At 42.0% G+C, this 25,779-nt stretch overlaps 1 protein-coding gene across 5 annotated transcripts; it reads right to left on the bottom strand.

Moving 5' to 3' along the window:
- Positions 1–1,646: 1,646 nt before the first annotated feature.
- On the bottom strand, positions 1,647–24,059 carry ldb1a (LIM domain binding 1a). 5 transcript variants are annotated; one of them, XM_034100436.1, is made up of 12 exons: positions 23,974–24,059; positions 20,736–20,834; positions 11,500–11,602; positions 11,088–11,132; positions 10,800–10,875; positions 8,232–8,334; positions 6,712–6,884; positions 6,503–6,625; positions 6,341–6,418; positions 6,094–6,217; positions 5,745–5,893; positions 3,972–4,853 (listed from the first exon to the last, which is right to left on the bottom strand). In XM_034100436.1, exons 2-12 carry the CDS (start codon positions 20,761–20,763, stop codon positions 4,629–4,631), a joined length of 1,227 nt encoding a protein of 408 aa, XP_033956327.1. In that variant the 5' UTR covers positions 20,764–20,834; positions 23,974–24,059; the 3' UTR covers positions 3,972–4,628. The 5 variants fall into 5 exon arrangements, with proteins under 5 accessions (XP_033956331.1, XP_033956332.1, XP_033956327.1 ...); XM_034100440.2 differs by lacking the exons at positions 3,972–4,853; positions 23,974–24,059 and adding an exon at positions 1,647–3,965 and having other exon boundaries at positions 20,736–20,932; XM_034100441.2 differs by lacking the exons at positions 3,972–4,853; positions 23,974–24,059 and adding an exon at positions 1,647–3,965 and having other exon boundaries at positions 5,751–5,893; positions 20,736–20,931.
- Between the last annotated feature and the right edge of the window lie 1,720 nt (positions 24,060–25,779).

Here is a 25,779-nt window from a genome sequence, read left to right as displayed (position 1 = left end):
AACCGAATAGAGTTGTTTAGTGCCGTTTCTGTAGTTGAAGAGGAAAAACACGGCATGTCTCTGGCTGAAACAGCTGAGAAGTTATGACGCTTTGAACACAACGTGATCTTTGGGATCGTATACGGCCCCGTGGGTCTCAGAGGGTTAGCGATCAAGTCATATTACAGGAGAAAGGAAATACAGAAAAGCTGCCGTTGCAGGAAAGACGGCCGGCAAAAATCACCGACTGTGAACGTGAACATTAATAGAATATCACCTCCATCTTCAGAGCAATCTGACTATTATAACATTAGCGTTAAGAAAGCTTACTTAAATATCGGCCACAACATAAGTAACCGGATCAGAGTACATTAAGTACAGTCCGCGGCATATCACTTCATAATGTATCATATATCTCCTTATCTGAGTCAGCTGAGCCGTATCTGGCCGTGCAACACTCACAGTGTCACATGCTGGATGCAGAAGTATTATTTTAAGCAACACATTAAGTTGACGAATGACGAAACACTCGAGACAAATGCAATTGAAGTCAGATCGTGTTTTAGACGGGGCAGTGATATCATAAACCTGTTAATGTACGCATTCAAACACTTTTTCTTTTGCCAGCTGTATTCACCTTGCAGGTGCAGCTATGTGGCTTTTATCCTGGATAAAGTGTTTAAGTCATGGATGTTTAAAGTGTAACTTCTTCATTTTTGACTAGTATTAAAGTTCACTTTTCATTCAGGAAGTATGACGCTGCGCTGTCAGTATGCTTCTCCATGTTTGTGATTGGTCGAATGCTCCAGATACCACCCCTTTCATGTGAACGCGCACCTAACTAGATAGGAAACGGCTGGCTTGAGCGATCCACTTGATAACCCGCGTCGTAGTACAGTTTAGCGAGAGCGCGTATGTTTTGGATTAGGCCAACCGGCTAACTCAAACATATCCAGGTTAGGTTGAACCCGGTTCGTAGTATAGGCCCCTGTTCTGCTTTGTCAGGATCTATTATATGTCGTATAGATGCTATATTGTACTGCCATGTGGTTAATACTTGTATATGCTGCTCGTGCGCTTTCTGCATATCATGCATTTATTTGGTATATAAATGTCATGTTCTTAAATCCGTTGTCCCTCAGACAACGGATGGAAATTAGCTCGAAGCTAAAATCCGGCATATTTACCTTTTGATTAAATGAAATTAGATATCGCAATTCCTGTCATAGGTTGTCCTTCCTGTTATCAACAAGCAGTCATTTTCCACATTAGTTGTGGGCTGCCAAGAAATAATGAATAATTTCAACAACAAAAAAACTCCCAATGAGTCACATTGTAAATTGTGTCCTTGACAATGTTGTGTTTATTAATGAAGAAAGAAGATCTCTATTGTCTTGCTGACACTTTGTTTCAATAAAAAGTTTGTGAACTGTTCTGGCGACAGTGTTTTTGTCGAGTTGTATTGAAATATGTGTTGTGGCTAGAGCTAGATCAAATTTGCATAGCTGAAATATAACAAAGCGTACTTGTTTCCAAGTTATCTATTTTTATTTCTTTAAGGTTTGTTTTTGTGGGATTACCCAGCTAGGATCAGTTTCACATGATAGAAAGTGTTCTCATTACAGTAACAAGTATGTAAATATGTAATAAGAGAAGAATCACAAGAGTTGAGTGTAATAACAATACTTTTTCAGTGAAAATTCATCTTTATTAATACCATACATGAATTATCAATGACAGAAACCTGGCAAAAAATATAGATATAAAATCACCCCTATGGTGAGGTGCTACAGGAGCCAGCTATTGGGGAATTGCCATATCAACTCTGTCCCAAATATCACAAACCCTTATTCTCTGAATGATGTCAACTTAGGAAACACAGGCTGTAAAAATGTCCACCTCCTAGATCAATTATGTGTTCGCCTGCTGAGTAGTAGATACACCACAAGGTAAACTTGGGGCGCTAGAGACAATGAGTAGGGTCTTAGTCACACAGCCTGCAGCTCAGTGAGGATTTATAGCATTGGTGCCAGATACAGTGATGGAGCACTTTCTCACAGGCTGCTCACTGTGCTCTTCTTGCTTAGGGAGACCCCTGCTGGGCGAGTCTGGAAACTACTATCCACTGTCAGCTGGGCGAAGCTGAAGCTCATATTTTACATCATATTTACGTAAACAGGAAACCCTGACACAGCAGCTTGAGGTCAAGCTGGGCGAGTCTTCCCCCCCCCCAGGATAAGAGGTCGTGTCAATGGTCAGCATATTTCCATGAAGTCAAATTGAATTTGCATTTTTCATGTATGAGTCATCTGAAATGGATCTGGAAACAGCCAACAAATTAATTACAAACAAAAAGCCACATCATCGAGGTTAAGGGAATTTTGATCAATATTTCACTAAAGGTTGCACCATTGTGGAACATTTTCAACATCTGAAGAGCTCATTGCTTTTCAGAGGATGACACACCATTACATTTTGCAACTTCAGGGAAAAAAGGATGACTTGGCGGTTAGGATTTTCTCTAAATGTGGTTATTTATTGGTTTTCAGTGCATCCAATACATTTTCAGATAGACCAGGTACATACGACAGCAGAAATTGGCCATTAAATATCTCTTCAATGTGAACATACTGAACCACTGTGATAAACTGGGAGCCGCATATAAAAAAAACAAGTAAGGGAATGACCTGTATTAGCATTTACTGACTCGGCCCAAGAGACTCCTCCATATTTCATCATGGGTATAGTACAGGCGGGTTGGACCTAAACAGAATGTCAGTACATAGAAGAATAAATACAGTTTCCTAAAATGAGGGCAAAATTATTTTATCAGTGATTGTACAATTAAAAAAAACTTTCAAGAGGGTTTTTATCTCTTTACATTAGATTGAGTTTGTGATAATTCTAGGGAGGAATACGCAGAATAACTTTTACAGAAATTACTAAAATATACAAGCACAGACACAAACATGAGGAGTAAAGCCAACAAAATGATTCGTCATAAAACAGTAGTGTAATCAATATCTAAAGAATCTTTACATGTAGCTCCTTGGTGTGCAGCTTTCTTAGTTGTAATTAAAAACATTTCTGGGAAACTTAAGTTAATACAAAAGTCTTTTTTTCCTTTTTTTACAATCTTGTCAAAATTTGATTTTTAAAATATTTTTGAGTAACAAATTTGAGAAGTTTCTTGTTACTGTGTGTTCTGAAGAGAGGACCTCCAGATTTCAAAACAGTTCTGCAATGACATGTCAACAGATCCAACCCGGGGGCTGGAGGGACATTTTGAGGGGGAGTTGTCTTCAGTGTCTTTGGACTCACATCAGACAAGATGTGGTCCAGTATTCAAACACTGGCTTTGCTCTCTTGCCCAAACCTGTTTTCTAGCACTGAAGCCAAAGGACCTGATGACAGTATGATGGCCGACAGATGGGTGACATTATATTTAGCACAGACCTACGTGGAAGTTATTACCATTACAATAAGAATGATCTAACAGCAATACGTCTACATTAATATACTGCAGGTTTCAGATGTTTTACAGTTCTTACATTAGCAATAATAGAAAAGGAAAGGAAATACACGGTCAATTCATAAGAAAAATAGACTGGAGTCAATAGTGGAAAATAGTGCAAAGAATATTCTAGGGGTGTTTTTGTTTGCTTGCTTGTATGTTTATTTTTTCGAAATTGATTACAAAAATAAAAACAATTCAAAACAAGTCGAAAACATTGAAAATGAAAACACACTTCTGTAGCATCTGGTGCTCTGGTCCAGACATGCTGCGTACCACCTCTCTCCAGTACCTCATTGTTTTATGCTGCAGGTGTAGGTGAGTGAAAATGTGTGTTTGTGTGTGTGTGTTGGAGTATGAACAGGTCTGGATGCATGTGTGTCAGTTTGTGGATGTTTAAGATTTAGCGTAGTGGTTCTCAACTCCGGTCCTCAAGCTCCGGCACTGTACAGGTTTTTGTTCCAACCAGGTCCTACAAAAACAAATAATTGAGTTTTTAAAAACCGAAGTTGAATTTTGATACTAAGAGTGCACACAGTTTTCTGCAGCCTGCAACAAAAAGTTAAATTAAAAGCTTATCATTTCTTCCCTGTGACATGAGCACAACAGAAACAACGGGGTGCATCGTCAAGGAGAACGCACGCCTGAGAGACCCGAGGTTGGAACAAGAACCCACTGACACGGTCGCCATGGCGAGCACTCGAACAACAGGACACGCCAACTTTGGCTCAAACACTGTGGTGAGCGATGAGGGGGGGGTAAAGACACATGCGCCCACGCCGCCACCCCCGCCAGTCTCACCACACCTCTGAGAGGACTGAGTGGAGCCGAGCAGACGAGGGCCAAGGCTGAGCACCACTGATCATGTGCAGCTACGTGAGGGAGGGGTGGGCTTCTGCTGACCCTGTCCTTCATGTGACAGTAAGAGTTTTATCAGTCCATCAGCTATTGTCCATTCCCTATCAATCTCTGTTTGTTTTTAAAAGAACATGATGGAACAAAAACAAACAAAAAAATGTTGAACACAAGTGCTCGAGGCCGCCCTCCCTGACTCCTGTCACTAGTGTGTTGGCTCAGATGGATCCCAGTAGGATTTAAGCATTGAAAAAAAGGGTCTGACTGGGACCTCGGCACTCTACTGGGACGACTGGGAGTTGTCATTCTTGCTCTCCTGACTGGAGGGGGCCTTGTTGTTCCAGGGTGAGTGTGCACCCAGTGCAGGAGAGCTGTTGAAACTGTCCTCATCCTCCAGGCCATTCGCCACATCGAACTGCGAGTTCTCCAGGCGCGTGATCAGACGCTCGTCCTCGTCACCAAACTCCCCTCCCATCAGAGTGGGCTCTCCCACCATCATCACGTCCTAAAGGGGACAGCAAGGGCCGATACATATTATCCCCATAATACAGGGGGCTGCGCGGACGGGTTGTCTGACTGTGTTTGTTTCCAACGTTAGAAATTAGTTTTCACTAATAAGAAGTTCATACTTTAAGGGACCAAGGGAGTATTTAACCCTGAGATAATAGTGTCCTCTCAATCTACAATCTTTGTCAGGGCATCTACCTTGACAGTTCAGAAGTCCATGTGGCCCTGACTCCCTATCCTTGTTCCAAGAACCAGAGTCATGGGGCCCTCCCTACTGGCCAGCAGTGGGCATCCCTGATCCTTGAGTGCAGCATCAGGGGGTTTCATTCCACCTCGGGTCTCATTGGCTCTCAAGCAACCAAGTGGGCAAAGACAGCAGTGCTGAGTGAATCACGTGCTCTGATAGATTGAGCGGTAACTCTAAAACCAAGTTGATACAGCGTAAAAAACTGCCCCACTGGAATTCAGAGCAAGGCAACACTACCACAATTATTTTAAGCATTACTTAGTAAAGGGGGTCACGTATACCTCCACTATATAAACCCATAGACCTGTGGCCCCAGAGGACCAGGGACTGCCCATCAATGGTTACATTAGGGGGTCTACTGACTAAATCTACACATCCTCAGAATTAGAGAAAGCAACCCCCTTTACACCTACCACACCTTAAACCCCAATCCATAAGCATCCCCTTCCTATCTCTATCCTGCTGCTACACCTACTTCCTAACACACCAACAACCCTAGCTAACACCCCCTATACACAAAAATGATTTTCTAACCTCCTTGCCGTTTTTTCCAAACCCATCCACCCTCTGATATTTACTCCAATGCCTTGCTCAGCTGAATTTAAGAGGCGCAGAAAGAGGTCAAGTAGATGTAATGCTTACAGGTACCTGGCTGGAGAGTGAAAAGCTGTTGGCTGGACTCTTCTTTTTGCTGTTGCTGTTGTTATTGTTGCCTCCGCCGGTGCTCACGGTGCTTCCACCGGACACCTTCCTTTTCCGCCTCTTGTTTGGAGCTTGTCTGGCGGGCTCAGCTACATGTAGAAACAGGAGATGATAGGATTTATAATCATATATTTATTAAAGTCTCTGTAGATATGTTGCAGATAATGAAAAGCTATGCAGATAATGAAAAGCTGTGCAATTTCCACTGGATTTGAACTCCACCGTTTAATAATTGAAGGTTAAACAATGCCATAATTGACACAGACAATCTGAAAGGTGTGTGCATTACCTGGAGGTGCGACCATTCTTTGCCACTTTTGGAAGAGGCAGGTCTTCAGGCAGTCTCTGGGGCTCAAGCTGTACGTCTTATGCCTCGACATCAACTCTTGCATGGGCTCCAATATCACACATAGCTTTATGAAAAAGAAAAAAAGAAACCAAACAGAATCAAATGAGTGTTAACAGGTTGTTGCATGTGAAGCTTTATTAAAACGACCGATCGATAAAAGAAGATTATCATAAAGTAACTTGCTTACACGGAGGTAGTTGAGCGTGGAGTTGGACAGCCCACATCTGGTGATATTTTTAGCCAGCTGATCGAGCATTTGGGGATCCTATGAGAGAGATGAGATGAATAAGTGCATGTACAGGACGTGTATTTCAGTGTCAGTGTGTGGTTATTTGCATCTGGAACTCACATGCATGGCCAAAATACTCCTTGGGAGGACCTCTCTGTGTTGTCTGATGCTGAAGTGCCACGTCTTGATCCTCATCATGTCATCGAACATGAACTCAAGGTACAGGCGGCCCTCCACACAAACCTTATCCCCAGAGGAGAAATATAATAAGTTCGAAGTCACAGCAACCGGAAGCTAATAAAAGGCTGTACATTTTGTATCCAGTGTACCTGTGTGAACATGGGTTTGCCGTTCTGGGTCACCATGGTGCACTGGTCACAGTCGAGAGACACAAAGTTACTGTGGAAGGACTCCTTTGGGTGCTTCAAAACGTAGAACAGCTCAGTGGCACCCCCCTCGAAAATACTTCGGAAATATCGTGGAATCAATGTCCGGCCGATGGCTGCACACACAAATGATAACTTCGTAAATAAAACGAATACAATTAATACATACAAATACGCCTTACACCGGGGGATACAGTAGCACAAAATCATGCGGACATAAAAACATCATTAAGAATAGGATATACATTATGCTACAAACAGTTATATGCCAATCATAAATAAAACATTCTCATGATATGGACATCACATACAGTTTATACTTTAAATCAGGGGTGGGGAACCTCCGGCCCGTATATGGCCCGCGAGACCATTTCGTGTGGCCCTCGAGGTAATTTATAAACACATGCAAAAAATAAAAAAAATTAAAGAAATCTAGACCGCAAAATAATGAAACAAGAGAGTGCCTGTTTTTCCTGGCCTGGTCAGGGTCCTTGAACACAACACAAGCCTAACGTGTCGTCACGTGGTATATGTCTCGTAGTTCTGACGGGGAGCACCAGAACGCAGCTCCGCTCCGGCACTTCCAAAAATGTCAGTACCCATAAGGAGCCGTACACATGCTGCAGTTTTTGCGTGGCTGTGTCTTAGTTGTAAGCCCAGTGGCGATCTGTCATACTGATCATACAGTCATAACTTTGTTGTTATTAGCATCTGGTTAGCTAGCTATGCTAACGAATATAAGAAGCTTTTTCTACAACCAGTGAGGTAAAGGCACATCTTTATATGATCATTATAGTTATAAAACAAATAAGAGAATAAAGTAAACAGGTATAAAATACTATATGACAGTAAAAGAAAGTTATTAATAAACAAGAATACAGTTTGAAAGGGGAGTGATTTGTAAAATATCCATAAAGAAAAAGAAAATCTGTTTACAGTTCTGTTTCATATGGGTGTTGAGAGATGTATCCATAGATCTACTAATGTTGCTCTCAAAGTGCACCAGATTGATGCTTTTAACTTCAACATTTAAAAAAAAAATCTTCCTGGGGGAGCATGGAGGAGGTTAGGTCCCACCAACTTAAATCATGTTCACATGGATAGGATTCTAAATACATTTGCACACATCTTGTGTCCATATCTTTCTGTTTGGGTGGTCATGCCACAACCGTGCACGTGCATGCATGCGTGAGTCATGGCAAGATATCTGGATTAAGAGGTTGCTTTTTCTTTGCACAGCATGAAAGAAAGGTGAAATGAGTGGGCTGTGATTTTAGTATTTTTAAGCAGCGGTCAATCATTTGTACGGCCCTCGGAGGATGTTGAAAACATTGAAATGGCCCTTGAGAGGAAAAAGGTTCCCCACCCCTGCTTTAAATGATGAAGGTCAATTTCTTAAGATTTGTAATTAGAAGCTGAAAGTAAAACAATGATTAGCAATGGCATGTAGTCTATATTCTTACTGTATCGTTTGGGTCCATCTTCCAGACAGAAAGTGATGGTGAGCATGGCGTCATCCTCGAAGAACTCTGTGGTGAACGCATCCCACCACAGATTGTCACAGTCCTAAAAACAGAGGAAGAACCATTACTGTTATTTTTCATATAAATCACAATAAAATAAAACATAGCATTCTAGCCTAACCCAGAGAGAACACACTGAAAAGCAATACTGTATGTTTCCTATACAAATGTTATTTGCTATATATAGATAATAGGGGTGTAACGGTACACGTACCCGTACCGAAATTATTCGGTACGGGCCCTTCGGTTCGGTACACGTGTGTACCGAACGCATATAACTTTAAACGTAAAAAATTGAGAACGTGAACAACTTCTTGGAAGTAATCTCAGGTGCTGCGTCGCAGCATTCAGAGTAATTTGCTCCCATTGTGTTCAACGCGTCATAGAGCGAGCAAGTCATTTCATTGGACGAGCTGGTCAGAGGGATGCGTTCAAATGTAATCAGTAATTTGAGGAACTGTCGAAATGGCGAACGCAGATAAAGTTGAGCTCGAAAATCCTCCAGCATCATTGAAGTCTCCGGTTTGGGAACATTTTGGTTTCGCAGTTACGTACAAGGATGACGGACAAAGACAGGTGGACCGAACCAAAGCTGTTTGTCGGCATTGTTCAACTAACATTGGTTACGCGGCTGGCAATACATCAAACTTGCACACTCATTTGAAAAGGCATCACCCGAACGTGAATATCACCGGTACCAAAAGACTGAAGTGCAAACCCAACTCCCGCTAGCATTTAAGCCTCCACCACTCGCAACAACTTCAGACCGAGCCAAAGCTATTACAAACGGCAAATATCCTTATGTTGCCATGTTAGCAAAGCGCTACCTGGCTGTATCTGCTACCTCTGTCCCTAGCGAGAGGGTGTTCTCCACGGCAGGAGACATTGCTAGTGCCAGCATGTCTGCCCTTTCAGCAAGCAATGTGGACAAGTTCATCTTTCTTTAAAAAAACATGAAAAGACAATGACAAGCAAGTCATAATGTCAAACTGGCTGCTTAGGTACTAGTACAGTACAGTTCAAATACAGATTATTTCAGTTCATCGAAAAGCTGCACCTTAATGTTTATTTTATTATATTTTATATTTATTTGAGTGAATATTCATAGTTTAATAATAATTAAAAACCCTAAACTAATAGTTTATGTTTTGTGAGTACTAGTACAGTAAAGTTCAAATACAGATTATTTCAGTTTATCGAAATGCTGCACCTTAAGTTTTATTTTATTATATTTTGTATTTATTTGAGTGAATACATTATTCACAGTTTAATAATAATTAAAAAAAATATATGTTATGTTTTGTGATAATTTTTTCTGCTGTACCGAAAACGTACCGAACCGAACCGTGACCTAAAAACCGAGGTACGTACCGAACCGAAATGTTTGTGAACCGTTACACCCCTAATAGATAATAATACATTTTATTTTAGGCGCCTTTCATGACACCCAAGGACACCGTACAATTTGTTAAAAAAGAAAATGCTAATAGGCAACAGAACATGATAAAAACACAAACAGGAAATCATGGAGGAGACAATCAAGTGGACACAAATGAAACATATAATGGGGAGCACTACAGTGAGTAGGCAGATTTGAACAAGTGGGTTTTTAATTGGGATTTGAATATGGTGATTGTGTCTGACTGTCGGATGTGCGGGGGAGGGAGTTCCAGAGTCTGGGAGCAGTGCAGCTAAAGGCCCGAGCACCCATGGTGACGAGGCGTGGCGTGGGGACGGTTAGCAGACCAGCAGAGGAGGAGCGAGAGGGGGTTTACTCCTGAAGAAGGTCAGCCAGGTGGGGGGGGCAGGTTATGTAGGGCTTTGTAAGTGAGCAGCATGTTTTTGAAGTTGATACCACTCAAAAGAAGAAGCAGAAATTCTTGTTTCCTCTAATCTACCATTTAAATGACCGTTCAACTGTTCCTGCATAGTTGAACTTTCTCTAATACAGACACAGGTGCTCTTAAAGATGAGTAAATATTGGTGGTGCAGTGAAGACGTGCAAAAAAGCTGAGAGTTGAACTTCCTAAATAACGCACGCTGGGCTTCAGACATCATGTGTGTTTTGTTGGACATAAAACTAAAGTGTGTTTAAATTCCTCCAATGTACAGAAGTCATTGGGTATGCATTTCTAATAGTGTGCACACTGACAGTCATATAAAAAGAGTGGCTCATAACAGCTACTCAGTAGCGAGCTCAGGCATATAAACAGTTGGTACTCCAATTACATTTTAGCCAGGTTGATCAGATAATCCTATTAGAGCCTGAATGTAAATTAAGTCAGTGCATTCTCAGGCTTCATTTCCCATAAATCCCTAGCATGGTGAGCTACACACAAACAGCAGCTGGGGAGGGGACATCTGCAAACACGGCCACAGTGAGCTGCAGAATGTAGCACTACAGATAGTAATCACAAGAAGCCTGAAAACGAAACACTGATGCTGTGTGTTTTGTTTGGGGTTGACTTCTTGTTACTCTCTGTCTATGTGGATGATGAAGTGACTAACCTCTGTCCAATTCTGTAGCCTTTTGTTCAGCTCATATATCCGGTAATCTGTCTGGTTCCCGTACGGTGTGGGTCTCCTGAAACAGAAAGAAGGGGGGTTTAATCACTCTGCAGTTTTGTGATTTTTAACAGATGTAGCATAAACAAATGACACAGGCGGTCTCACGCTTCATTTAACAGCAGGTGAATTGAATGTTTATGTTATAAACTGAATGGAGAGTAGAGATTATAAAGACTGAATGAATACATTCTGAGTTAAGATAGCTACAAGCTAAAGTTAAGCACTCACCCCATTCCAGGCTCCATGTATGATGGGGGGTACATGGGTGTAGGCCTAAGAGGAATACAAAACTAAATCAGCAACCATTTGATGCAGGATGTGTTTTAATTTTTCACGGCTAGTTGATTTTAAATACACATTCACATAACCATAAATCAGGAAGGTATTAAAAAAGGGTTAACATGTTCAGTATCTCTCATTTGATTTAAATTCAATATCGCGTTCAAAGTTTGGGTGATGAAACAGTGCAATTTGAATAAGCACAAAAAAATAAAAACATACATATACACAGTACACATATTCTTCAGTAAACTCTATGTCAACAAATTACATTAACATAATACAAGTTGTAGAAAGAAGACATCAGAATTAACACCTTGCTTTAACCTATATTGCATTTGACAGTATAGCCCAGACCTACCCCACATCTCTGTCCAGCATAGCTCCTGGGTGGAAGGGGGGAAAGCTGCCGCCGTTGGGGGGCTCCTTAGGAGAGTACAGCTTGAATGACTTTGACGAACAGCCTGCAGAGAAGCACACAGCAGAGGAGGGGGAAAAAGAACAGAGATTTAGAGGAGATTTAGATTGCTTTAGACTTAGCTCGTTCAAATCACAGCATCATCTAAGTAATCTAATGCTGGATGATTTTGTGGAGATTTACTCAAATAAAAAGCAAGCTGCCAAAACAATTTCCTGCTGCTTTCATTATCTAATGCATCTTCAATTTAGTAAATGGACAAGAAAACAAATCATCACAGGGAGAGGAAAAACAGCAATATTTATTAGCCAGCCTGAGAAAACAATCAGTGAAATGGGGGAGACACCAGATGAGTTTGTCTGGTATGTTCTCCGTGCTCATTATAGGGAACCCTCCTCTGTGCATTCAGCCCCATGTAATCGAACCAGCCTGTGTTGTGTGCGTCGTCTCCCCCTCTAGTTGCCTTATTTACCCATCCCCCACTCATATCCCAGCAGTTGTTAACCCATGTCTGTCCAGATAAGGCATTCATTTCTCAGACAATCAGCGCTATGAGAAAAACATATATTCTAAACGTCTTTTCTAAAGGAGACCTCACACAGGCAGCGGCTGGATCTAATTATGTCATCTAAAGATGTGGGATACTCCAGCTGATAGTTGTGGACTGAGATGTTGAGAAAAATAACCTTTTGAAGAACTGACTTGCCCATCACAATTACCCTTTGGCTTTACTACTTGTTAGCATCGAAACAGAAATATGTAAAGGGACCCAAAGGAAATGAATATGTGTGGTGATGATGCATTCAAAGGAGGTAAACAGATATGGGCAATGTCTCCCCTTTGGAAATGTTGATTATTAATGGCCTGCATGTAAATCCAGTATTACCAATCCCCATAGAAACCTCAAGGCAGCATGATGTTAATGTGTTACTTTCCCAATTCATGCACAATTCTCAGTCACTGTCACCAGGGTGTCTAAAATAGTAAGTGTACCAAATTAAAACCAGCAGGGGGGCACTCATTGTAGGCCGCTCGAGCGCCGCATCACACCCAACTGTGCTGTATCTTTTAGGCTTACTACAACACTTGTGTTAACCTAAGGGATACGCCACAGACAGAGACTACAAATGATGATGTTTTTGAAAAATGAACGACAAATCGAGGGAGAAAGGGATGAATTGGGGTCAAGTATGTCTGGGTGAACTCTGATCCGTCTGTCCAGTCTCTATTGCTGGAACAACTAAAACGCCTTCATTCGCTCTGTCTAACCCTTCACCCCCTTGCTCCAGAAAGAGTCACAGCAGGTCAACTTCTCCTCCCATTACTATGTGGGTGGACCTGCTCTGAAGAACCCAACAACAGCATTAGATGCAGACAAGACTCAAACACAAATAAGCAGTCTTTGTTTAATCTAAAAAGGCAATGCAAAAACTACATGGCAACAAATAAGAGCAGGATTCTTATTTTCTCCAGAATAACATGCCTACACATTCAGAAACAGACATTCTACAAAATGCTGACACACAGTTCACTGTCACCTTGAATACCAACCAACAAGCACTCTAAAAAGCTGTCCAGTCTCCAGCATCAAACCTGTATAAAAACCATCTGCGGATTACAGCACTCAGACTAACAGATGCATACATAATGCCACGGGCCAGAAAGAAACGATCAGGAAAGCAACCTGACGTTGGGTACAAATTGAGATGGATGACTCCAGCCAGTCAGAATCTTTTAGAAGAAGCCGACTAAGAATTAAGATCATGATGCATAACCCGTCTAACACATGGGGAACTCGAAATAGTGTGACTTTGATGCAGTTTAGTCCGCCCAAACTGTTCATTGCAAACAATAGAGCTGCATCCAGAGGCTGGCCCTCAGCCAATAAAAGATCCAAAGCAATGTATCAAGACGGCCAACACCATTGAGATGCTTATTGGTGTTTATGTTTTGTTATGTATGTGGACCTGCACTATATATATTTAAAACAATAAGGCAGTATTCACTTTCGGGACCAGGCGTAAATTGATCTGCAGGGCCGCATTCATTTACCGAGGACGGATGCCATTGCTAAGCTATTACCTAGCTAGATGCTAAACTTCCGTTATTCGCGCCGTGCAATTATAATTTCCTGTGCTTCTTCACTAGTGGTCTCTGCATTTATGTTGAACCTACAGAGCTGTCAAAGTAGTGTAACTGTACGTTTGAGTTACCTGCAGAGAAAGGTCCACCGAAAGGCGGAGTTGCTCAACACCTCCGCTCGGTGTTTCTCGACAGCTAGCCTCTCTGCTAGCCGGAGCGGCTGGACAGTCAAAGCTCCAGCTCCGATCGTTGGTAATGGAAGGATCAGTCCTACGTCCCAAACAGGACGGCAAGCGACGGAGAAAGAAAAAGAAAAACTCCGCTACTTGCCCTGGTTCCTGTCAAATTGCAATGCCCGACTGTATGTTTTAAATGGCATTTGTTTGGGGGACGGTGCTACCTATCTACTACTACTACAGGACCCTTTGTTCCTGCCAGCCGAGACACGAAAAAAACAAAGGCCCCGCCTCCTTCGGGCTCCCCCGCCCATCCCATCACACAGACCGGACAAACACGGGCCTCGCTCCGCGGCCAGCAGGGATCCCAATTTGTCTTGTCCTGGAACTGTTGGGGCAAAAGAGGACCCCCGAGTGGAACAAGATGGGTCCCCGTTGAGAGGATCAATTATCAGCCCACATGTTGCCCCTTAACACACACGTATATCGGATGGACAAACTAATTTCTATTCTGTATCAACTTGTGCAAGTCTGTTTTCAAAGCTATGTTGACTATGTCAATATGCCTAATGTTTTTATTACATCACCATTCTACTAAATGAAAGTAGACTATAACATTATTATTGTTGCGATTCAATAAAGTCAGACTGAAGCACTACTTTGTGCATCAGTCAATCCTCACAGTAACAGAGCTAAATCCCAGATCAAATGCATGCTCAAGGGTCTTTGAAAATGTTTTCCTCTCAGTGATTGTGATTTTATGTTAAATGTTTGTTGTTTGCTTTTCATGTCTTGTGTCATTTGTCTATGTTGATGTTACACATGGAGCTGCTGTGATGCAAGTCAAATTTCAGACTTGATCTGACCAATCAAGTATTATCGTATCGTTATCGTATTAATATGTGAATAGGTTTATACACATTTCAGCTAAACTCATCCAGTCCTATGGGTATTTTTGGAAACGTTGGGGTCCCACTTGAACTTAGAAGTCTGGTGGGTTTGAATAGTATAAGTAGACCATCAGTTCATCTCAGCACAGTTCCTTATAAAAAAATAATACTACGGTTACATTTAAAAAATAAACAGTTGATGTCTGCATTCAACCACAGACCAAAGACTTTCAGGTCTATTTGCTGTGAAACTTTGCAGTAATTATTTTTAATATTTTTCTGTCCTGGTGCATTAATACAACCATTGTATGGCAGGGTTATTGACACCTAAACAATGTATATTATATAATTGGGTAATCGATTATTTAAAAAAAATGTTTGACAAGCACCTTTGTCCAGTACTCTACAGTGCATCCTGAGCGTAACTATAAAGAAAAACATGTGATTCAGATGCTGTGTCTACACTATTCAGCAAATGTTAGAAAAAGACTAGTTACTTAAAAAGGCTGTTTAATTCGAGCCAACTTTGTGAAGGCTTATGAAAATTGTCAGCCTTAGCAGATGACTCAAATCCTTCAGACCGCAGTCCTGAGCCTCAGATTATGTAAGGGTATAATCTGCAGCCTCACTTTTAATCAATACCCACTCTCATGTTTACAAGCAATATATTTGAGGCCCAGAAAACCTTTTGTGGTCACAAAGTGCATTTAAAGCTCAATTTGTTGAGGCTTTCACTTGAGCTGCAGTAGGTTTGTCGAATTATGTAAGCAGGGAGAGCAGATGAGAGAAGTGCAGCAATAGATTGACAGGAGAGTGCCACACAAATAACTGCTGTGAATGGTAGGCTACATCATCTGTACAATTCTGGTTGGTAAACGCTTTCTAGATAAATTAACTGTGATTAAATCCAGTGAGTTGTCTTTAAGTTATGACAGAAAACTAAGAATTAAACAGCTACAAAGGGAATATAGAAGAAAGGCTAAAGCCTTTTGTTGTAACACACCCAGATCTTGGATCTCTTGTTGAAAACAATGATTCCCCAGTCTGCCTGTGTTGTTGATGGACTGACACAAGAAGAGATGAGACAGAACAACATCTCCCTCTGCTGGTAAACGCTGAAAACATCCTCATGCTTCAGAATACAACAGTATAACTTTATCCAGCAGTTTATGCTGTAAACTATTGACAACGAAATAACCTGGAGCTTCTAATAAAATAAACTATACATTTTCTATCATGTAGTTATATCTTTATCTGCCTATTCCATGATTATAACAACCACAACATAAGAGTGGGCCATCTGAAGAAAGACGGCATCCTATTTCATCTGTATTTAGTAAGAGTCACACATACACTATATGCACACATACACACCGAGTACCAGGTAAGTAGCACCGACAGGTAGTGATAACATTAAATAGCAGTCATATGCACAAGAACTCAGTTCTATTTTAGTCCCCGGAAAACTGGTCTTGTACTACACACGATTTCTTGTATTTATAGATCCTCAGCTTCTAAGACCACTTTACACATACTGTTTTATGCAGAAGTAGGACTGCATAGCATTAACACAGAAATACATTCAGTGCAAGCCCTGTTCCAGAACAAAATGACTAAGAATGTATCTGAAATGAGTGAGGGTGCACTAGTAGCTACATCTTTGGCCATCCATGGAAAATAGTATGGAATTTACGAAAATGTCCCTAAATAAAGAGCAGGGTTTCCCACACATAGACTTATGTGTGGGAAACATAAAGTCCCCGTTCTCGGCTACCACCACAAGTATATTTAAGATCTGTGGGAAACACTGAAGAGGTTATAATGGAAGACAGCTAGAAAAGGTAGAAAATAGTATCTAGTAAGTGAATAATGTGTATTGGGTTTTTTCAGCAACAGTTTGCCATAACAGCACGCAAACCTTCAATATATTATAGCGCCTGCCACAATGCAGGGCAGTTTTAACCACAGACACATCATCTTACTAAATCCCTGTTTGTGAGTGTACGTAAGAAAGTTATTATATTATTTTTTTAGAAGACAACCTATAACATTTAAAAATAAACTGACTGACTGAAAAAAAACTGTTGTGAGCTGTGAACAAGTCAAACATGTTAACATGCCTTGAAATGTTTGATATTTCAAGTACTATTTTGATGTGTGTACAATGTGCAAACTTTTGACAGTGAGAGTGAATCAGTAGTGAGGAAAACTGAAGAGAGCGCTGGTGAACAGCATGTTAAGACTCCTGTTGCTGCTCTTCAAGACGAAGCAGAAACCTGTCAAGGAAACCGTTGTGACACCTGACTGGTAGTGATAGAAACACGGCAGTAGACAGCGCTAACACAGACTGCGCCCAGAGGATGCTGCTGTGGGCTGACAGGAGGAAGCCAAACAGCATGTGTTCCAGATAAATAAGGTTGATGGATTACAAATGAAAGGGAGTATGTGAATGTTGGTGTTATGGACACTTTGCAATGACAGGGGTCACTGGTCTGAATCCAGGTAGAATTAGCCTGTTGTTGACAGACTGGATCTGCTGCAGTGTAAACTGTAGGTTTGGTCATTTATATGGTTTGTCCTGTTGTGCCAACATCCACGGAATTAAATGAGGTGTCCTAAAAAAAGAGTCATAATTAACCAAAATCCCTTCTATAATGTGTTATAGAAAAAGAAAATCCACCACAAAAACAGGACTTACACTTTTATTCTTATGATACTGCATGAGTCAGTCATTTCTGATCATAAACTGAACAACAGAGAGACTGACTGCAGCGTTATATTATTAAGAGACTCATCTTGGACTATGACACAGATTCTGAATAATTAAACAACTATGACACAGCACCTGCATTTACTGGAAGTTGGACACGTAATCTAATTTACAACATGAAGCCATGAATACTTATTCTAATGTTACATCTCCGAAATTAAATAAGCATGATGATTCAGTCACTATTTCCAAGTAAATGGACCAACTCCCCTTTCTGACATCATTATTCAAGTCTTGGTTCTTGCCTGATTTTCAGTTTAGGGAAACATTCGTCTGAAAAAACTGTCAACGATTGCCTTTATATTCTTATACTTGTTTGCACAATTCATCTTTGACACCTGCTAAAACAAGCTGCTTAAATCTTTTAGTTTTCTATACTTTGTATACCTTGTAAACAGTTGTATTTGCACACACGTAGGTGGCATAGGGATAAAGCAGAACGCTTTCAATGTACTCTGCGGCTGTCCTCCTCACACCTTTTGTTTCCAGAACACAGCTGTTTCAATCTGAGCAATGTTACTGTAACCTTCTACTGTACCTCAGTAACAAACCTGCTTTCATGTTATAAAGACTCTGCGGCTTGCACATCTCCCACAAATGAAGGTGTGCTTTGACAGATAATAATTTTGTCTTTCCTTCACATTTAGTCTTCTCCCCATCCTCCCCCTCCATGTGGCTCCAGCTTTCCTATGCCATCCTGTCGGCCTGCAGCAGATGTGACATCACTACAGCATGTCTCCACTCTACGACCCCCCCCCTCATCTCTCTGACTCCCCAGCATCTCTGTCTCCCACGCATTCCTTCTTTCTCTCTGCCTCTGCACACAGCCATTTTGATCTAGCAAACAAGATCTGAGGGACTCACTAGGGTAGAGAGAAGAGGGGACTAGGAAAAAAGTAGTGAAGAATTGAGGAAGGAAAAAAGGTTTTCAGTGCAGTGAGATAAAGCTGTGGCAGTCGTGTTGTTGTGAAACGGTAATCAAAAAAGCCCTGGCCGTTTGGCTGCCATCTTGGTTCTGCTTAAAGTCACTTTTCTCCAATCAGGAGCCATGTGACTTTCTGCATGAGGTAACACCACTGTTACTGCGAAAGGCACTGAAGGAGTGACAGAGAGAGAAAGGGGGGTACAAGGAAGAGGGGGCGAGAGTGAGATGAGGAAGGCATAAATAAGAGGGGGGGTAAGAGTGAGATGGGTGAGAGATGGAGAGAGTGGTGAGCAGAGGGGAGCGCGTGCTTGAGTGCATGCGAGAAGGGAAGGGAGGGAGAGAGGGGTATCTTCCGCTCACAGGCAATCTATTTTTACCATTTAGTCTGAACAAAGGATGTGATTGGCTCCACTGTGTTAGGACGGATCTCCTTCATGCGGGGAACACAGCCTTAAAAAGGCTGATTCACAGCAAAGTCACAACAACAGCAGGATGTCACAGGGTTGTCAATTAACTAGACAGACAGGAGAAGTCTGTTTTTAATCATGACTCACATTCTGCTACATGCAAATATGTTCCGTTCTGATTCCTCTGTTCTATAGTGATTTGACCCAATAACAAAACAAAAACATACAGGACCAAAAGAGAAAGTGCTGCAGAAAGAGACAATTGTTGGATTCCCACACAAAGGATGGGGAGGATCTTCCATCCACAATAGTGCAAGAATGTAAACAAACCAGCGTTCAATTATAATGATTTACAGTGTGCACAGCAAGGCAAACCGGTGTTGATCAATGTCATTGTTCTGACAGATCCAGCAGCCTAAACTTGTCCTAGCAGGTTCCTCGTGAAGGTGTGTGCGAGTGTACATGCCTGCTCTCCATGTGCACGCAAGCCTACATGTGTAAACCTGTGTGTTTGAACGCTGAAGGCAGATCTCTCTGGGTCGACCTCATTCTCTGTGTAGCGTTGACAAACATGTGGATGTCATTAAAAGTTCTGCTCTGGAGTTGGGTCTGTCAATAGAGAGAGCAAAGGAGGCAGATTTCCTGGAAAACTACAGCACAGAGAGAGGAAACAAGATAGTAAAGAATCTGACACGGCTTCGAGGCCTCACTGATATTATTCCATCTGATAGGCGACTACCAATGAACCACAGTAGCCCCATTAAAATGATACTGACACCCTAATTAAATCTGCCCTCTCTGAGTTCCCCATGAGCAGATGTACAATTCAATTTCAATCTGTTCCTTGCTCCCTTGTGCTGGACAGAGGCAGTCTCCTGGCACTTTGAGGCAGTCTCCTGGCACTTTGAGGCTTTCACTGTGCACAAGGCAACCGTCTCACTGTGGTAGCGTTAAAGAGAAATTGCTCCAAAGTCAAACAGGATCATACACTCGATGGGAGAGAACAGATTATAAGATCTACTTGATAAAAACGGCCACAACATTTTGCCTGCCAAAGACTGACATGTGTAGACAGAACTACTAGATTGACTTTCTTCATGCTCTGACACGGTAGCATAAGTGCAGAGTTTGAATGCTGACTACCAATTAGGCACCATAGCATTGCAGTAAGACATATTTTATGTACGATTTATTTAAAGCTCAAGAATGTTGATTTCAGGAAAAGCCAACCCAAGCATAACAACAGCGTTACAAATGGAAATATGCAGGAATGCAAAGTCACATTAACAAAGAGTTGCCTAATTTCCAAACAGCAGCTTAACTCCAAGCAAATTCAACTCTTTAGTTCAATCTTTAAGTAATCCTCATTAATCGTTTGCACTCATCAAGAGAGACGATTAAAACCATTTAAAATTGAGTAAAGTACTTCTGCTTCATTCAGTTCTGTCCTGTGGTATAAAAACGTTTTTTTTACAGTAAGCAGGGATTTTCACCAACTACTTGAGACATATAAGAGCAAACATAATGTAGAAGAAGATCTACAGTGGCTAGATAAAGCTGAGGAAAGGAGTGAAAAGAGCCAGCCAGTAAAGTACTTATTGATATCTCAGTGTGTCTGTAGGTGGCAAAACTCAGCCATTGATCTTCTGCAGCACAGCAAGCTAGCGTGACTGAAAGGGTCTGCTGAACAACTCAATCCCAAAGTGAGGTAGCCTCAGTCTATAACCTTGTTTTAGGTTAGGACATGTGTTGAGAGCGGAGCACAGCTACACGTGTCCACACACACACACACACACAAACTAACACAGCCTGACGCTGGCCCTAGGCAGCTTTGCAGCACTTTTACATAAGTCATCTTTCTGACAGCTCCACTGAGCACAGAGACGGAACAGGAAACAGGGAGAAAAGAAAGAGACTGTCGGCACTCACCGGGACAAGCACAACCTCCAACAGACATCTTCTCACATGTTGGGCTCTGCTCTGAACGAAACAGCTGCACTCAGTCCACACACCGCTCGCATGGGCTAACTGAGGAAAACAACACAACGACAGAGGGGTGGAGAGATTAGTGGGAGTGGTACAGAGCAGGGCATGTACACCACAACTACACTCCTCTCCCTCTGTCAGAGGCAGGAAGTTGGCAGTGGTGCTCTAGCTGCATCATTAATAGGCATATTGCAACACAAGTGGGAGGGGAAATGAGAGAGGAGGGATATAGGAAGACAGAGCTTTTACATAATGTGAGACAGGAGTAAGTAATATGGAATGGAGCGAGGCACTGTGTGGGTTTCTGAAAGGGATAATGCAAGGGGGAGGTCATTACAGCAAAGGAGAGGAAAGAGAGAACATGCACAAAGTGTGTGTGTGTGTGTGTGTGTGTGTGTGTGTGTGTGTGTGTGTGTGTGTGTGTGTGTGTGTGTGTGTGTGTGTGTGTGTGTGTGTGTGTGTGGTGTGTGTGTGTGTGTGTGTGTGTGTGTGTGTGTGTGTGTGTGTGTGTGTGTGTGTGTGTGTGTGTGTGTGTGTGTGTGTGTGTGTGTGTGTGTGTGTGTGTGTGTGTGTGTGTGTGTGTGTGTGTGTGTGTGTGTGTGTGTGTGTGTGTGTGTGTGTGTGTGTGTGTGTGTGTGTGTGTGTGTGTGTGCGTGCGTGTGTGCGTGCGTGGCAGTGATGCATCGTCCATTTTTGTCCATTGCTGCTGTGGGAGATAAACATACTCAGTGGGAGCCCAGAGGCAGAGGGTCATTACTGCCAAACAAACACACATGCACACACACTCACTCACTCACTCACACACACACTCCCCCTTGTGTATGACAGATTTCCATCTCTCTTTCTGTCTCCGTCTCACGCTTCTTGCGTCTGTTTTTCTGTTTCTGAGAGAAGATTGGTGTTAATCACTACAGACAGTATCGATTAAAAATGCAAAGCCCACCTGGAGCACAGGGACACTGAGAGCCCATGGGAGGCAGGAAGAGAGCGCATGTGGGACGTGCACGCACTCGTTCACATGGAGCTACATGTAAACAGTCTGACTCGGCTGCAAACTGTCTGCCCAGCAGACTCTTTTATACTCGTTTATGGCTTTTTAATCTTCACTTCACTTGCAATTTAATCTCCTCAGCCTGTTGATAGTACCATGACCTTTCTGCAGCTTGATGTGATTTTGTTTCATTTCCTTTCCCTCCTCCACGTCTCTGGTTTCCCTTTCCGTTCATCCCATAAGTTCTCTTGACTCGAGCTTGCCTGTTCTCCGAGCCAATAATCTTAAAATCTCACACTTCACTACACAAACACACGAGCACATAAGTGACTCTCATGAGCTGGATGTCTTTGTTGCTCGTGTACATGATCCTGTCAGATGGATAACAGATTGACCCGTATCATTGAGTCATCCTGACTTAATACAAAATACAAAAGGTTTAAATAAATTACAACTTCAGCCTACACTGAAAAAACACATCAGGGCTGACAGTATATTAAAGTGATTCCCACAAAAAGGGTTCTTGTACCTCAGGGGATACTTGTCAAATTGCAGAGTAGCATTGGACCAGTGTTGTAGTCAAGTCACCAATTCACGAGTCCGAGTCCAGGACTCGAGTACTCCATCTCTGCAATGGACTAAATGGAATATCCATTATTTCCACATATTGACTGTTGAACTGCAACCACAATTGAAAGTGCATGGAAATGTTTTAGAAAGCAGATACAAAATAATGGATAGTAGCTGCTAAAAGTGATGGATGAACTGAAATTAAAAAGGTATGAGAAAAGGTAAAATGCTTAAGTAATGGATAAAAAGTATTTAGGTAAATACCATACAGTCGATACAGTGTTCTGAAAGTACTGGATTAGAGGTTAACATTGATAAATATAATAAATAATTGGGTTGTATAAATGCAAAAAAAGTTCTTACAAATTGACAATTTGTTGTAACAATATCTACTTTTATATAATTAATGTTGTTAAATACTATGGGTTGAAATAATGATGGATGTTCCAAATTAGTCATCATTCATCTTTTCATCTGTTTGGGTTTTGAAAGCACATTAAACCACTGGTCCAAAATATCCATGAAGCCAAGAGGCTCCAACAAGAGGATACACAAGAGTTGAAGCCCAGGAGAGTAGAACAAACCTCAGAGCTCTGTTGTCTCTCCCTCACAACCATTATACTAACAAAAGACAAACAACTGTCTCCACTGAAATGCAAGCTGACAGACGCATTCCCCAAACACCAGCGTACTGGCAGAGGCATCAGAGTTAAATGTCATACACGGTGTCAGACACTGTTCTCAGGACCGAGACACAATGAACCACCCTGCGGGCCTCCTCTTCTTTCCCCCTACTCATCTCTTTTAATTTCCACTTCCCACACACTTCTTGTTACTGTTTGAACAAGGTCTGTCTCTCACTGAGTCCTCTCATCTCTCTCTTCTGTTCTGTCACCATTTGGTTCCTTGTGCGCCTTGTAGGTCGCGATCTGAGGCTTTGACATGTACAGAAGATTCTGCTACTGTAATATGGTGAACTCTGAACAACAGCAGATGGGAGAGCTAGAGATAGACATCCCCACACTGAAAGAGACAGAGATAAGAGCGAGAGAGAAGAAAAGGAACAGTGCATGTCTGTGATTTGGGGGAAATGGCTTCTGTTTCCAGGAGCAATTAAGCTTTGAAGCTGAGCACTTCACCACTGACTGCACTGTCTCCCCTCTCTTCCTCTCACTCTTCGTCTCTTGCAGATACAGAGATTCCCGCTCTGTCAACACGTCCACACATCACTCAAAAAGCTGCTGTGAGAATAATGAAGTTCCCCCCTCTGTTCTCTCCATGGTGGGAACCCTCAGCAGTTCAGTAATACTGTGTGACAGACAGCGCACACACTGTTTTGCTTACTGAGGTAAAACACACTCTTGGTATGTTTTCCTCTGACAGCAGACAAACACTTCCTCGAATGCACTGACAACCTTCCACACATTTCCAACTAAATGTTTAAAAAGCTCCAGGTGCCATACTTGTTATCTCAGGTGAGTTAATGCCTTTCATGCTTACCTCTCAGTCTTTTGTCTTGCAGTTGTTCTGCGACCCCCACCCCTCCTTTCCTCTCCTTGTCTTTTGTGCACAGTTTTTCACAGGCAAACACTCTCAAACATCCTCCATCTCTACGCTTACCTTTGTCTCCCTCCTTCTTCTGCACCCACGCTCGCTCCGAAAAGTCCGCCTGGGTCAGCCACGCCGAGGTAACCAAGCTGCGCCAGAGAGAGTGAGAGAGACTGTGATGAGCAGATGCAGATAGGAGACACACATGAAGGGAGGGGGTCTAGCAGTGTGCAAATTGGATGCTGGGAAGGAAGGAAGGAAGGAAGGAAGGAAGGAAGGAAGGAAGGAAGGAAGGAAGGAAGGAAGGAAGGAAGGAAGGAAGGAAGGAAGGAAGGAAGGAAGGAAGGAAGGAAGGATTGGAAAAGAGGGAGGGCTGGTATTAATATGACGCAGAGGCAGGAGTCAGAGGCACTTTTCCTCTCTCCTCTCCAGCCCCATCCCTCCATACCCACCAAGAGAGAGGGCACTGTATCCATGGCAACGGCAGAGCAGCTGTAGGTAGCGGTCGAGGAGTGTGTTGGGTGGTGATCCTCTCTTTCTCCGTCTCTCTCACACACAGTCCAGCTCATAAGTCGTTCAGCTTTCCCTACAGAAGTACAGCACAGCCTAAGGTTTAGTGGGGTAAAAGCTGTAGAGGAAAGGAGCAGCAGTGGATTCATTAGGACAGGACTGGTAATGAAAAGCAGACTGGTTTGGCCAGTTGTGTCTCAGACACGTGGGGAACAGGCACCAAGGAAGCACAAGTTAATCCTACTGTAACCGCCAGCATCACGTAATGGAATTAGTTACATTTGTGCTAAATAACTATTCTTATCATGCAGTTTACTCTCCCCACCTGAAGGGATAATGAGAAACATTACAAGCACCATTATATGACAGAATAAAGACAGTGATTTAAAACAAGAAGGAAACAAAATAACTGTCTCTGTGTGAAGCCAAAGCTGAAACGAGATTGTGAAAGAAAACAATACAAATGTAAATATGTCTTGGTGACGCAATCAATGGAATTTGACTACAGAAAACAACCATGCAGAACTTTCTCCTTGGGTTACTTGTTCTCCCTGAAACACAGGTACTGTCATTTAGGGAATGCTGACACAGCATTCCAACTATCTGTTATGCTACGCACAAAATTCTTTATTATTCCGCCGGGTTATTTTGTGCCTCTTCTTCTCCCATATTGAACATCGCAGAAACTCCGTTCAAACATCAAAACGTTCAGCTCGGTCAGGAATCGATGACTATTAGTTTTATCATTCATAACTTTCGTAATTCCAGAGATACATCCTATAATTCATCACATGTTTAACATGGAAGTCAATGGAGAAACTCTTCAGACTTCAACAATCTTCATGCAACTTCAACTGCTCCTTCTTCAACTGCCAACTGCTCCTTCATACATTCACTCAGAAACCTCATTCCAACTTTAAAATGTTACAAATCTTTCTGACATTATTCGTGTATACAACTTTTAAATCTGATTCTTACTTTTAGATATATTAAACATTGTTCAGACCTTGGTAAAGAGGCCTTCTTCAGATTTTAGAGTGCGTGATGTCACAGCTAGAGTGGAGGACAGATTTAATTTTGCCTTCATATTTTCTTTTAAACCTGCCATAATTCCCAAACCCTACATTCCTGACATAATTTTAAATGAAACAAAATGCCTCTTGAGGGCATGAAGTGACAAAAACGTTCAACATGTCTCCATTAAACCCCATTGTAAGTTCAGCCTCATCGATCCCCACCACAGCAGCCGCACAGTTAATCTGACAAAAAGTCCACATTATTAACCCGAAAGTACACAAAAATTACACTTCAGATGCTCAAGTTCCTTGACATGCTTCACGCTTTGAAATGTCACCGATATCTGTTACG

The sequence above is a fragment of the Pseudochaenichthys georgianus genome, chromosome 15, assembly GCF_902827115.2.
Source record: "Pseudochaenichthys georgianus chromosome 15, fPseGeo1.2, whole genome shotgun sequence".
NCBI lineage: Eukaryota > Metazoa > Chordata > Actinopteri > Perciformes > Channichthyidae > Pseudochaenichthys > Pseudochaenichthys georgianus.
Note: the sequence above shows the minus strand (reverse complement) of the source record. Positions and strands in the feature narration are given on the sequence as shown.

What these genes read in the sequence shown, in the direction of transcription:
- ldb1a (XM_034100436.1), bottom strand. Translation starts at nt 20,763, where the DNA reads ATGTCTGTTGGAGGTTGTGCTTGTCCCG. An exon ending in TACATGGAGCCTGGAATGGG is followed by an intron (nt 10,876 to 11,087) that starts GTGAGTGCTTAA and finishes TTTCTGTTTCAG; the next exon opens with GAGACCCACACCGTACGGGA. An exon ending in GCAAACCCATGTTCACACAG is followed by an intron (nt 6,626 to 6,711) that starts GTACACTGGATA and finishes TCTGGGGATAAG; the next exon opens with GTTTGTGTGGAGGGCCGCCT.